The sequence below is a fragment of the Globicephala melas genome, chromosome 3, assembly GCF_963455315.2.
Source record: "Globicephala melas chromosome 3, mGloMel1.2, whole genome shotgun sequence".
NCBI lineage: Eukaryota > Metazoa > Chordata > Mammalia > Artiodactyla > Delphinidae > Globicephala > Globicephala melas.
The window spans coordinates 124,292,502-124,306,237 of NC_083316.1; the positions used below are offsets into that span (position 1 = coordinate 124,292,502).

Sequence of the window (13,736 nt, forward strand, 5' to 3'; positions counted from 1 at the left end):
TATTTTATGCTAACAAAAGGTATGCCAGTCCTCCAAAGAGGATTCCAAATAGGTTATATGTTGCTCTATAATTTTGTATAAATTATCTGTAGAGCTTACCATTGTTTTCATTTTGTAGCTACCAGGTGCAGGGTACTGAAACATTTAAAAGTAGAAAATGCACCAATTGTAAACCGATTTGACTATGCACAGTGCAAGAAACTGAATATGGATCAGGTACTAGACCAGATACTAAGGATGCCTCCTGAGAGAAACCGTATCATATACCTACGCCCCATGCAGCAGGTAATGAGCTCTGCTTCTTTTTGGTGATCACATATTGCAGTGATATTTTTTAGTGTTCAGCCTTTTTGAAATTGGCTTTTATTCATTTGCTGAACCCACAGTAATGATTCTTTAGATTCTACAGAGTTTTTTTAACCAGCCTAGACTACCTTGCCAATCTTCTTCATCAGTGCTTTTCTGATAGATTTTTGTGGGCTTTTAGCAAGTTATATGATGAGGGGAGTTGTTATACAGCAAGTTTTATACTTATTAAAAGTTGCCTGTGGTAAAGAGCACAGACTCTGGTTTCAGACTTCCTGGTTCCAGTTCTGGGTCACTGACCTGTAGCAGATTACTTAACTTCTATGTCTTAGTTTCTTCATCTCTAAAATTAGAAGAATAAAAACCTGCTGTTACTGTGATGGTTAAATTAATACATGTTAAGTGCTAGAATAGTTGCTGGAATGTAGTAAGCAATCATATGATAGTTGCTGTTACTATTATCATCATTATTATAATAGTAAACGTTTTATAGTATCTATGAGATGATGGCTGTTAGCTGAACCTACTGTGGTAAACATTTCACAATATATGTAAATCAAACCATCATGCTGAAGATATGGCACGTATATACAATGGAATATTACTCAGCCAAAGAAAGAAACAAAATTGAGTTATTTGTAGTGAGGTGGATGGACCTAGAGACTGTCATACAGAGTGAAGTAAGTCAGAAAGAGAAAAACAAATACTGTATGCTAACACATATATATGGAATCAAAAAAAAAAAAAGTTCTGAAAAACCTAGGGGCAGGTCAGGAATAAAGACACAGAGAATGGACTTGAGGACACGGGGAGGGGGAAGGGTAAGCTGGGACGAAGTGAGAGAGTGGCATGGACATACATACACTACCAAATGTAAAACAGATAGCTAGTGGGAAGCAGCCACATAGCACAGGGAGATCAGCTCAGTGCTTTGTGACCACCTAGAGGGGTGGGATAGGGTGGGTGGGAGGGAGACGCAAGAGGGAGGAGATATGGGGATATATGTATATGTATAGCTTGATTTACTTTGTTACAAAGCAGAAACTAACACACCATTGTAAAGCAGTTATACTCTAATAAAGATGTTAAAAAAAACCCAACAACATCATGCTGTATACCTTAAAGGTATACAGTGATGTGTTGTCAATTATTTCTCAATAAAACTAGGGGAAAAAAGAGTAACATTGTGTGTAAGACTCTGTGCTTGATGTCAAAAGAAGGTTTAAAGGAAATATGAACCTTTGCAGTCAGTGTTTGAACCTGGCCTCAAAAGAATCATTTCAACACACAAATTGCTTGTTGAGTGTTTATAATTTGCTGGGGCTGAAAAATAACACAGGACATCATCCTTCTTGAGAAGTTTGCCTTTCCACGAAGGGGGTAGACATATATGTCATTAGGATGACAAAGTGGGATTTCGTAAGTAAAATAGGGATGAGGGCATTCCATGAGAAGAAAGCAATGTGAACAAAGGTTACAAGGGGGCAAGGAAGTGTGTTCTGTCTTTAGGAATGGACATTAGTCCAGTTAGAATGGGGTATATGGCACTACACATTCACAGTTCTATAGTGCAGTCAAAATTTAAACCTGTAAAGGATATATTCGGAAGTGGATTGCTGGGATCAGTTACCTGAATCTGGATTCTCTGGTTTAATTCACATTTATATAACAGTGAGATGTAAACTGCTGAGCTTGCTAAACAGTTGAATTTGCTAAGCCTCATCCCTAGCATGGCAAGCTGTGTTCAGGGTGGAATGTGACTCTTTGATTTTCAAATCAGCCAGAGATTTAAAAACTGAGGTCCCAAGGAAAGATTGTTCAAGCCCTAGGAGATAGATTTCTAAGGCATTCTCTTCCTTGGTCCAAAATCCTCTCTCTCGTGTTTTCCACAGGTGGACACACTAACGTTGGAGCAGAAGCTATTTAGTGGTCCCTACCCCTATCACATCTGTATTATCCATGAATTCAGTAACCCTCCCAATGTCCGGAACAAGGTGCGCATTCGCAGCTGGATGGACACAATAGCAAACATTAACCAGTAAGTTATCTGCAGCCCCTGACGACCTTCTAAGTCAGTTCCCAGAGCAAGGATGCCCAGAAACAACAAATCCTAATTATTTTTTATTTTAAATGATTTCATCTGGGCTTTTCAGGCACTGAAACATGAAATGTAATGTGAAAAAAAAAAGGGAAATGAGGACTTAAAACTAAAATGCATACATATATATTTGTAACTTTTTATTTTCAAACTTAGAGAAGAATCACAAGAACAGACCGTACATGTACATTTAGTTTCATTCCTTTAGCCTTACAGCACGGAAAAGAGATATTAAAGATCTTAAAACTGTGATGTTTTACATCATCAGAAAATTTGACTTTTTATGCATTTGTTATTTTAATATTTTGTTTGAGACCTTCATTAGAATCTAGGCATAACACATTTTGATAGTTCCTTTCTAACCTACATCCCAACATTATTTTCAGTTTTATAATTTTTATTTAATTTTTCTTGTTGCCTCCAGAGAGCTCATTAAGTATGAATTCTTCCCAGAAGCCACACGAAGGGAAGATGACTTAAAGAAGTATCCCAAGTACCCATGGGGTAGAGAAATCTATACTTTAGAAGGTGAGCATTTATTTGTAAATGGTTGGAAAGCTAAATAACTGTTAACTAATTAGATGGAGAGACATGTCTTAGGGAAGATTGGAGTAGGAGCCTAACAATTTGTCAAAATAATGGGAATATTGAATATCTGCAGGTAGCAGGGACCAGATAAATAGTGCTCTCCCTGTATGAGTCTTTACCATCCCTAAAATAATCAGCAGTATTGAAACACAAAAAGTGAAAGAAAATTGAAACTTGCTATACAGTTTGAAAGTTGCAGTGACTTGAGGAAACCTGTGTCAGCCTCTTTATTTTGTGTGTATATATATGTACACATATATAGAAAGGGAAACTGAGGCTTAATGGAAGCAAAGGATGACCAAAATCACATGACTAAATAGTAGCAGAGCTAGAATTGGAATTTATATCTGATGCTGCTTTCAAAATACTAACAGTGTTCGGCCCTATCGTTACTTCCACCCCAGTAGCACTGTTGATCTGTCTTCTTTTAGGTGTTGTGGATGGAGCGCCGTATTCCATGATTTCTGACTTCCCTTGGTTGAGATCACTACGGGCAGCAGAACCCAACAGCTTTGCCAGATATGATTTTGAGGATGATGAAGAAAGTAATTATGTCCTGACTTGATTTTTATTCTCTAGTTTGAGGTTATCCTACGGTGTTAGATACTTAGTATTTTGTCTGAGTTACGAGCGGCGCAGCTTTTTATCACTTCCCATATAAATGTTTTTGCTTTTTGTTATTGTTTGGTTCACCCCTTGCTAAAAAAAAAACAGCTCTAAATGTATACAATAGATAACCAGTTGACTTACTAGGGATATATGAAGGTTGGTGGAAAGGATTCCTTCAGACAGATTGTCCTACCTAGATTTTTTTATTACCTAAATGTTTATAATCTTGTTACTCCTTATTGAAGAATTTGGTCAACTATATTGTTTCAAAGCTGTTCCCGTTATACTAATTATTCTGCTACTTATGAGCTGCTTCTTGTTGGGTAGCATGTGGGAACTTATGATTTAGGTGTGGATACTTGATGGGGGAACTTGAAGGAACTCTGGAATATAGTTCTTCTAAGTGTTAGCACCCTTGAATATCCATTTGTAGGAAGTTAAAAAATATATATTTTAGGAGGAAATCGATTTCATAAACTACATGTATATATGTATGACTTACCTCTCTGGTACATTTTTCACCTTGGGCCTTTAATCATGTGTGCTCTTTTTGGCATCAAACAGAGTATATAACCAAACTGATGGGGACCCATTCCATGAGCTATGCATACATCAGTTACACTGCATGAGAGTATACAGGCATATCTCATGGACCAGCTAAATCAGAGTGGCTTTCCAAATGATTCTGATAATCTTGTTTCCCCTTTTCTAATTTCCAAGGCACCATCTATGCTCCTCGAAGGAAAGGGCAGCTGTCTGCAGACATCTGTATGGAAACAATAGGAGAGGAAATTTCAGAGATGCGTCAGATGAAGAAGGGCGTGTTTCAGCGAGTAGTGGCAATTTTTATCCACTATTGTGACGTCAATGGAGAGCCTGTTGAAGATGACTACATTTAACTGGTCCCTCCTCTTTCCAGCTATTCTGGCAGTAAGCTGCTGGGGCCATCCAGCTGCCAGAGAGCTTCACAGAGGCTTGCGGCATGCAGTTGGGAGGCTCCGGCGCATTTTGGTATATAGGAAATGTATAAGGAACATTGAAGTTGTATACAAAGATTTGTACATAGAGGAAATACACAAAGATATTTCCTAAGTACCAACTTTATATCATATGTTTATACAATTTAATTTAAAAATTCATTTTAATGAAGGCAGAGAATTGGAAAGAGTTCATTTTGTTCATTTTTCCAGGCAGTTCATAAGGTGTCACTTTTTGGCTGAGCCCCTGTTTACTATATTCTTAATCATCACTGTCACGCCCTTAAATCTGTGCCTTTTTCTTCTCGAGCAGAGCTGTTTGAGTAAACCTGTTGAAGCGTCTTTTTGTCTCTCGTGCTCTTTTTGTGTTACTGTTAAAACTCCAACTAAACCCTATGGTCAGAGGTGGCTGTATGTTTGTTTCTGTACAAAATTGTGGTTCTTTTTCCTCTTGGTATTGTAGTTGCCATATTTCTTAAAATGAAGTAAAAAAAAGACTCATAGGTTTAAAAAAAAACTGAGTTTGAGGGGGAAATGGAAAAGTTTCCAAAGCATTTCTAGTTATTTATTTCCATATTGTGTATATGCTTTATCTTGAATATAAAAATAAAAATTTATTAAAAACTTTTTTCTTGCCTTGGAACTGAATCCCTCATTTTAAAGAAGAGTAGCAAATACTACACAGAAAAGGAATGTGTAGTTGTGTCTAAGTAAGATTTCAGTGTAGTCTAATCTCTGATCTCTTTTTTTAAAGTTCTGTGGCTGCAAGATGTTTAACTCACAGAACTCTTTATGACAGAACACTGGGAACAGCAGAATTTCCCCAAATATCTGGTCTTCAGGAGATGGCCTTTCTCCTTTCTCAAGGAGAGAAATTCACCTGATATATGGCAGTGATAATATGCAGTATCATAGTGTCAGGGGTTAAAGCAAAAAAAGCTTCAGAGCAACACCTGTGTCTGAGGGCTGGCTTTGTCACTTGCTAGCTGAGTGAACTCAATAAATTGCACAAACTGAAGTTCTGTGGAAATATTTTAGAAACTCTTCCCAAACAGAATATGTAATTATGGTCTATATGAGGTGTAAGGGTCCAACCCCTTCATTTACAGGGGATTAATTGAAACCCAGAGGGAAAATGGCTAACCCACAGTCAGGGGCTGGTTGAGGCCAGGCGGAATAAGAATTCAGTGCCTAATTCCCACCAGGCTGCCTCTACCTTCATCATTAATATTCATAGAAATGCAAGAAGCCAGCAAGTATTTCCTAACAAACACTCATAGTATGAATGATAATCAGTTTCTTTCCTCAAAGTTCTCTGTTTTCCAAGACTTTAAGTTCATCTACTTATATTAGGAAGAATGTTTGGTGCTGCATTCAGTCATCTCTTTATTACCTTGTTTTTAACTCAGCTCACCTCTCTTCTAATTAAAAGAGTGTGTTCCACTCTCCAGGTTAAAACTCTGATCACTAAAAGGTGGGAAACAAATTACGGGACATTCTAGATATTTCAAAGTAATATAGACCCCCAACTCTCAGCTAAGACTCGATCTAAACCTGTTTTTTCACTGTAACCGTAACCAAATAATGTTTAGATGTAAGGCCACTAGAGGCCACTGCTCTCTAATTTTTGTTGGTTTGTCTATCTCACTGTCTCAACCTGATCCACTCTAAAATCATTCTAAAGATGCCTAGACTGCGACAACTAAAAAAATGAAACTTGATAGATGCATTTGGTAAATGTCTATGGAATGAATGGCTGGACAGTGATTGCCCTACAGCAGCTATCAGCACACTTTTTCTGTGCAGAGCCAGATAGTAAATATTTTAGGCTCAACTATGACAACCACTCAGCTCTGCTGTTGTAGTATGAAAGCAGCCATAGAGGAAACATCAAGGAATGGGCATGGCTGTGTTACAATAAAACTATTTTTGGAAACAAATTTGAGTTTCACATAATTTTCACGTCACAAAATATCTTTTGTTTTCCAACCACTTAAAAAAGTAAAAACCATTCTTAGTTTACAGACTGGAGGATTTGGCCCCTAGGTTGTCATTTGCCCATACCTACTTGCCACAGGGAACTGAGTTGTGTCTGGCACATTTTTTAAAGACCTTAAGAAATGTTTCATGGATGGATTACTGAATTAATGTCAAATTTAGAGAGAGAATCGTGTCCCTCTTATAATGCTGCCAGGTGTGTGAGTCCTAACAATCTCTCTAAATAATAACTGGCACCACAATTCTTCCAGGAACTTCATATTTGGAATCAGAAAATCTGGGCTCACATTCTGACTCCCTCAGATGACTGCTGGATGACGTGGATGGTCATAAGCCCTATTCTGGAGCCGCAGTTTCCTCATATGTAAAATGGCCCGGACTAACACACCCACGCCACAGGGCAGCTGTGAAGGTCCAATGAGAGCCTTCAGTAAACTGGACAATGAGTTGCAAGTGGAGGTAGTATTGCTTCCACCATAATTCCCTTTATTATGAAAGGGTTATCTTTTATTTTCTTTTTTTAAACTAATCTTCCTATAACCTTCTGTTCCTCAGACCAGATCCCAGGATGGTAGGAAACAGAGATAGAACTGGTGAGGAAGTAAGGATACCGTGAAAGCATTTTTTAAATCGTTTACCAAGTGCTTTCCATACACATCCTCATACCAACACTTTAAAATATGTATGATCATTATGTCCCCCACTTCACTGTTGGGGAAACTAGGGTGTAATAGGTTAAATATCTTGCTTACAAAAACAATTCTAAAAAGTAGTGGAAGCCGTCTGACTCTAAAGCCCGAGCGATTGAGCAAAGTGGCTTAGTTGGGAAGCTGCCCAGTCAGAGTTGCTGCTGCCACTTCAACTTGAAACAACTCCAGCTGACCTTCGCATGGTTAGTACAGTCCCAAAATATGGAGGCTGCTGATTTTCTGATGCAGGCCTCAAATGACCCACTCAGACACAGGATGCAGTAAAAACATAATAGAGACAACACTGCAAACTATACAACGTCTACCGTGTGAAATACACAGCAACTAAAGAGAATGAATAAAAATCACGTATTGATGTGATATGATGTTGAAGGTATACCTTTGCAAAGGCAAGTTGCAGTTATTATATACTGCATCATCTTATTTATACACAAAAACCAAAACCATGTATTTTTATATGTACATTTTGACATATATAAATACACAGAACACGTTCTTGAATTATATAAGCCAGGTGATGAGGGCAATTCTTGGGAGGGGAGTGGAACTGAGTTGGTGTCAAGGGGTATTTTGTGGTATCTTTATTATTAGAACTCTTTATAATGGGGGTGGAGTGCATAAATACATTATTTGTATAACCTGTCATTTATATAGTCTAAAAATATATAATTTGCATATTTACTAATAAAATATTTAGAAGAGGAGGAAGAAATCACTCCGTGAGGATGGAGTGACCCTAAGTGTTTTCAGCCCTGATTTCTGCCCCGTATAAGCTCTGTGTCCTTGAGCAAATCACTTTCCCTGACAAAGTCTGTTTCCTTTTCTATAAAATGAAGTCAGTAATCCCTCCCCGCAAGCTGCTGGGAGAGGCTCAAAGATCTTGCTGTGAAAGTGCATAGAAGCTGTAAAGTGCTGAGAAGCCTGCAGTGCTGAGTTGATGGGACGTATGGGAACATTTCCATGTAGTGTTCCAAGTTCCAACTAGAAATGTGAGGAAGTCAAACTGCCTTCCACTGGGGTCCCTCCTGCTGTGGGCAGCCCCAGCGATGGTCTGAAACACAAAAGACTAATCCTCTCTTTGGCTCACACACCTGATTCCCAGGGTTCTTTGCTGGTTACTCAGTGACTCCAGGCTGCGGAATACTGGGAAGACTATGAAAGATCAGTGTGCAAGGGCCTTTCCTCCTGATCAATCATCTACCTCAATCCCTGCAATGTATGAAGATGGAAATTGAGGCTCAGAGAGTGAAAGGGAGCAGAAGAAGATACAGAGGGTGTGTGGCAGAGTTTCACTCTGGAGTAGGCATGTCCCAAGTTCCTTTCCAGGTCCCAGGATGACATGGAAGGGAAGTTCTTAGGCAGCATGAGGAAAGGGGCCAGCCTTGGCTTGTTCACTGCTCCCTCCTGGAACAGGGTCTGCCACGTGGATGTGGAGTAAGTCAGTCCAAATAAGGAACCGTGTTGCACACGTCTAGGACCATGGGCTTTAGAGTCAGACTGCCGACGTTCCCATTCCAAACCACACTTCCCAGGTCTATTACCTTGGACTAGTCACCAGATCTCTCAGTGGAGGCATGCTCATCTGGAAAGCAGGGTAAATTCTGGTACTTATCTTGTAAGGGTTTTATGAGGATTAAATGAGATGATCCATGTAAACAAAGCACTTAACATAGTACCTGGCAGAAAGGAGCTCATTAAATGTTACTTCTCTTATTATTGCTACATTATTACATTATTATTATCATTTTATTATTACCTAAGACATGTTCTGGGGAGAGCTGAAAAAGGAAGGAAAAGGAAAGGAGAAACCTAATCTGAACCGAGTATAACAGTAGTTAAAAATATAAGCAGTTTCACTTCCTTTCTCTCTATGCTGCCACAATATGTGGAATGCAGCTTGTCATGAAATCACATTAGCTCATAAAGTTTGGGAGTTCTCTCTGGTAAATTCCCTTTCACCTCTTCTCGGCTTAAAGAACCCCTCGTGGGAGGCAGGTGCCTTAACAGCTCTCTGACACTCTCCCTTTCAAACTCGGAAGCAGAGAGGAGGCTCTGTGCGTTGGCTTCCCGTTAGAACTTAATAATCTTGCTTTGCTTTCATTGATTCCTCTCTATGGCTGCTTTCTATTAATGGCAATTCTGAATTTCTACTTGGGGTACTGATACAGTGTTTCTTTCTAAGATAAATTTATGTAAGTGAAAACTTGAATTGACTTAAATAAAAATATTAAGTAAATAACAGTATAGGCAGGACACACGTTTGGTAAAAATACTTGGGTGACACATGTTGGAACACTCAACAATCCTACCAGCTCAGAGATTTTCTCCATTTTGCAGATGACATAAGTGAAGCAAGTGCTGGTTAAGGCCCAAAGTGACATGGTGTCCCAAACTCAAGCCTTCAAATCCATCCCTGATTTGTTTAAATTCAAACCAAATATTTGGCCTCAGTTTTCTAGGCTAGATGGAAAAGAGATTGCAAATTATGACTAGAAGAGGTAAGTGCATTAGTCTTTTTTTTCCCCCCTCTAGAGCAGCTATTACAGTAAGGACTTTGACTAGAGTAAAGCAAAGTAATACAGAAAAAGAGAAAGGCAATATTGCTCTCTCACCAAAGAGAGATATAACACCAAAGAGAAAAACGGGTAGACAGCACAGCAGCAAGAAGACATTACTTTTGTCCTTACTTGAAGAAAATAACAAAGTCTATTTAATGATAGCCACTCCCCAGCAATCCACCCCATTTCCCTCCCTCATCCACCCCCATGCCCACATCCCCATCCCCCAGCTAGACAGAAATTTGCTTCAGGACAGAGCAAGTTAGCAGCATGAAGTGGAAATGTTGGTGAGATGAAAAGGTGAAGTCTCAGAAAGAACGAGTTTTTCTGCAAACATATACTTGAGTGTTAGTTGAAGTTGGTTTTTATCCCTTTTGCTTCCTAGCTGCTGATCATGAGCTGGATAGGGAGTTTCAGGGCTTCTACCTGGACAGCCCTGTAGGCTGGAGAGTCAAAGTGCAAAGCAGCACAGGTGAACCCCCTTTATCCCGGGCATGGGGCAGTCTAATTGCAGCATCCATCACCCCCGTGACTGTCAAGGCCAATCTGGCAGATGTGGCTGGGGCCATGGGCCCTTCTCTCTGGGAGCATCCCTTCATGACACTGCAGGCTTTCTGAAAGAGGATGGCCTCAGAGAAGACAGCAAAGTACTTCCTTCCTTGACAAGCTCCAAGTCTCCTCCTTCTGAGGCTTTCACACACATGCCATATTACCTAGATTCCCGGGAGCCAGAGATTTAAGTAATGCCAGGCTAGTAGCTGTCCAGATAGAGCAAGCCTGCTTCTGTTCTGTGAAGCTCCAATGTGAGCATTTGGTGCATCACCCACACCATCCCAGCTCTGCTCCAAAGAGACAGCAGAATTTGCTTGTGAGGCCCTCTCCGCAAAGGGGTCCTTCTTCTTGACAATGGCAAGGGCTCCTATTCCTGCAATTGCTGTCCTTTCCCTGAACCAGGGTGCATGTTACCTCTACAGATACCATTCATAGGCTGGCCCACACAAGCATGACCAAAGAGTCCAGAAGATACGGACCCGTAACATGGTAAGGTCTCATTTTCCCATCTATGTTGTAATCTATAGATCCCTGTCAAGTTCAAGTTGCCATTTAATATGGGAGACTGCCACTGAGAAATAATATTTTGCATAAGCAGATATGCTTGCTAAGCTCCTGGGAAGAAAAACTTTTCATAGGGAAGAAATCCTACTGTATTTATGTATGTGTGTATGCATGTATGTATTAAATAGTAGAAATTATTGACTTTGGAGGTATTAAAGTTTACCAGCTGCCTCAACGCACTAAACGTTTTCCTCCTCACTGTGAGCTGGCTCTATGACTGTCTTAGTCTTTCCCTAAGAAGTTCTCTGTGCTTTGATGAGAGGAGAGACCACATTAAGACAGCATGTGGAAAACTCTGGACCCCCAAATTCACTCATCTCTGCCTTTTCCATGAAAAAGTGGGGAAAAAAAAGGAAATGCAACACTGAGGAGTCTTATTTAACCCTCAGCACAGGGAGGGTTCCATCTAGGGGGTGAGCAACCAGCCTAGTTTGTCTGAGATTGAGAAGTTTTCTAGAATGTGGGACTTTTGGTGCTAAAACCAGGGTGTTGGTCACCCTAATCCTATGTGGAGTCTGACCATCCTTCTCACCATTTCTGGGGACAGAGAGAAGAGGGAGGGCTAATGAGTTCTTCCCTCATGGATGAAATGAGTGAGAAAGAGGCAACTGTCGCTTCTGAGATCACTTGGGAAGGAAGGAGGGGCCAACAGCCCAAGTAGAAGGGCAAGGAGAACTGGTGAGGTTAGAAACTTACGGCACATCTTTATCTTGTAGTTCATGTTACGTATGCTCCCAACCATCCCCCACATTGCCTGTTCCCTAGGCTTCCCTATAAGGATCAGCAATTAACCCCTTCAGTAGGGTTTTTATCAGCAGCCAAAAGAAAGGCAACTGAAAAACCTCAGAGTCTCAACCTGAGGGGATAATTCACCCCAACATAAAGTCATTTGTTGGTAGCTTTGACATTAGGGAAGCATCTCCTTAGGAGATTGGAGGAAATGAGATACTGGAAAAGGTGTAGAAAAATGGTAGCCCAGGAACTTCACAGGCAGGAGGCCAGTGAAGTTTCCCAAGAAAGTAAGGCCCTAAAAGGTGTCTTATAGGAGCAACTGAGTTTCCCTCCCAAAATCTGAATTGTAGGACAATTCTCAATCGACATTCTCGGTAAAGAGGTAGGTCCTTTCCCCATTGTCATGGAAGGGGAGTGAATCAAGATTTACTTCAAATGACCTCACAGCCAGTATGCCAATGAGAAAATGTCATCTTTAAACACACACACACACACACACACACACACACACACACACACACACACACACACACACACACACACACACACACACACACACACACACACACACACACACACACACACACACACACACACACACACACACACCAGACCAGCTGTAAAGATGCCTTCTGGTAATGGATCCAAACCAAAACCTAAGCAGAGTTTCCAAAGTCTATCCCCAAGAAAAAAAGAAAAATATTCAGGTCTATGAACCAAAAAACACTGATGCTTCACTTGTCATAATTCAGTTCTTCTGGACAGACACTTGGCACTACTATCAACCTAATTTCATTATAAAAGCCTTGATTAATTCACCCACCAATGAAAGTCCAGAGGACGATGGCCAGAACGGAGAGGAAATAGGAGCTGTTGAGTTCAAAGAAAAGACTTAAAAGGGTGGGTAGGCGGCAGATCATTGTCTTCCAATATTTAAGGGCTCTCAGTGGAAGAAGGGGCCAACTGCTTGTTCCCAGATGCAACTAGAGCAGAGACAAATTTGTGTTCCAACAAAGGAAAGACCTTCCTTATAACTAAAGCTTCTCCACAATAGAAGGAACTGCATTAGGAGGTAGTGAGCTCCTATCCCTGGAGGTGTACAAGCAAAGACTGACCAACTTCCAGGGATGCTATGGAGGATTCTGCTTCTGTGTTGGCCGCGAGCCTGCATCTGATGGTGCCTGAAGTCCCTTCTCAACTCTGAGATCCTCCATGCTCTGGCCTTGGATCCTGTCCAACCCTGTCATCCATGTACCTTTCCTGGGCCCTTGGTCCCACTGCCCCATGCCTCACTGGTGGTGATGAGGGTCAGGAGAGATGCCAGGGTATCCTGTTCATGCAGACATGAATGGGAATGAATGGCTTAGTTGTGAGCCACGTCCTCAATCAGAAGCATGATTCCAGGGATTCTGGGTCATGGTGTATGGGCAGTTTCTCAAATTCCTGATGATGTCCACTGTGCAGAACTCTGTACCTAGGAAGGATGGAAAGAAAGCTTGAGAATTTGACAGGCATCCTTCAGATGCACCGAAGACAGCACTCCCACCACTCTTGACTTCCTTTCTGCTGTACACTTCCGAGAGCATGGCGAGGTGGCGCCAGGCAGGGGCTGGTACTTCATCAAGAGGGAAGCCCAAATAACAGCATCTGAACTGTTTATTTTAAAGGTGAGGAACTGAAGTCCTGGAGGAAAGGGGTACATGGAGGGTGAGAGGCAGAGCTGGGATTGGTACCCAGATTTATTTCCCCATAACAAAGCCTGGGGCTCTCATGTTACTCATCAAAATGGACCCTATGTACCACTTCAAGCAGTACCTAAATATGCTAAGTTCCCAAGGGATGGCTCTGGGTTCAGCAATAGCCAAGTTCTGACTGAGGTTAATAAACCAACCAGAGCCTGAAAGACAATGTAGCTCTATTTGTTAGTTGGATTCCTTTTGGTGACATCTGGGATAGTAAACCGATTAGATGAATCCAACAGCAAGTTGACTCTAAGCATCAGAGTGACATTTACTACTTGACAAGGGTTTATTATTTTTCTGCA

General features: G+C 40.8%; 2 protein-coding genes across 9 annotated transcripts in view; one reads left to right on the plus strand and one right to left on the minus strand.

The window, feature by feature from the left end:
• Positions 1-5,205, plus strand: part of FBXO38 (F-box protein 38) — a 52,316-nt gene extending 47,111 nt beyond the window's left edge. For all 8 annotated transcript variants that reach the window (XM_030847388.2, XM_030847391.2, XM_030847395.2 and 5 more), the window contains 5 exons: positions 119-285; positions 2,199-2,344; positions 2,829-2,932; positions 3,424-3,537; positions 4,322-5,205. In XM_030847388.2, the coding sequence (XP_030703248.1) occupies positions 119-285; positions 2,199-2,344; positions 2,829-2,932; positions 3,424-3,537; positions 4,322-4,500 (710 nt within the window). In that variant the 3' untranslated portion in view covers positions 4,501-5,205. The remainder of the gene's footprint in view (positions 1-118; positions 286-2,198; positions 2,345-2,828; positions 2,933-3,423; positions 3,538-4,321) is intronic.
• The window catches only part of HTR4 (5-hydroxytryptamine receptor 4), a 215,071-nt gene that overhangs the window by 2,997 nt on the left and 198,338 nt on the right, over positions 1-13,736 (minus strand). The window contains exon 7 of the mRNA XM_060296416.2: positions 12,948-13,166. Within this exon, the coding sequence (XP_060152399.1) occupies positions 13,079-13,166 (88 nt within the window). The 3' untranslated portion in view covers positions 12,948-13,078. The remainder of the gene's footprint in view (positions 1-12,947; positions 13,167-13,736) is intronic.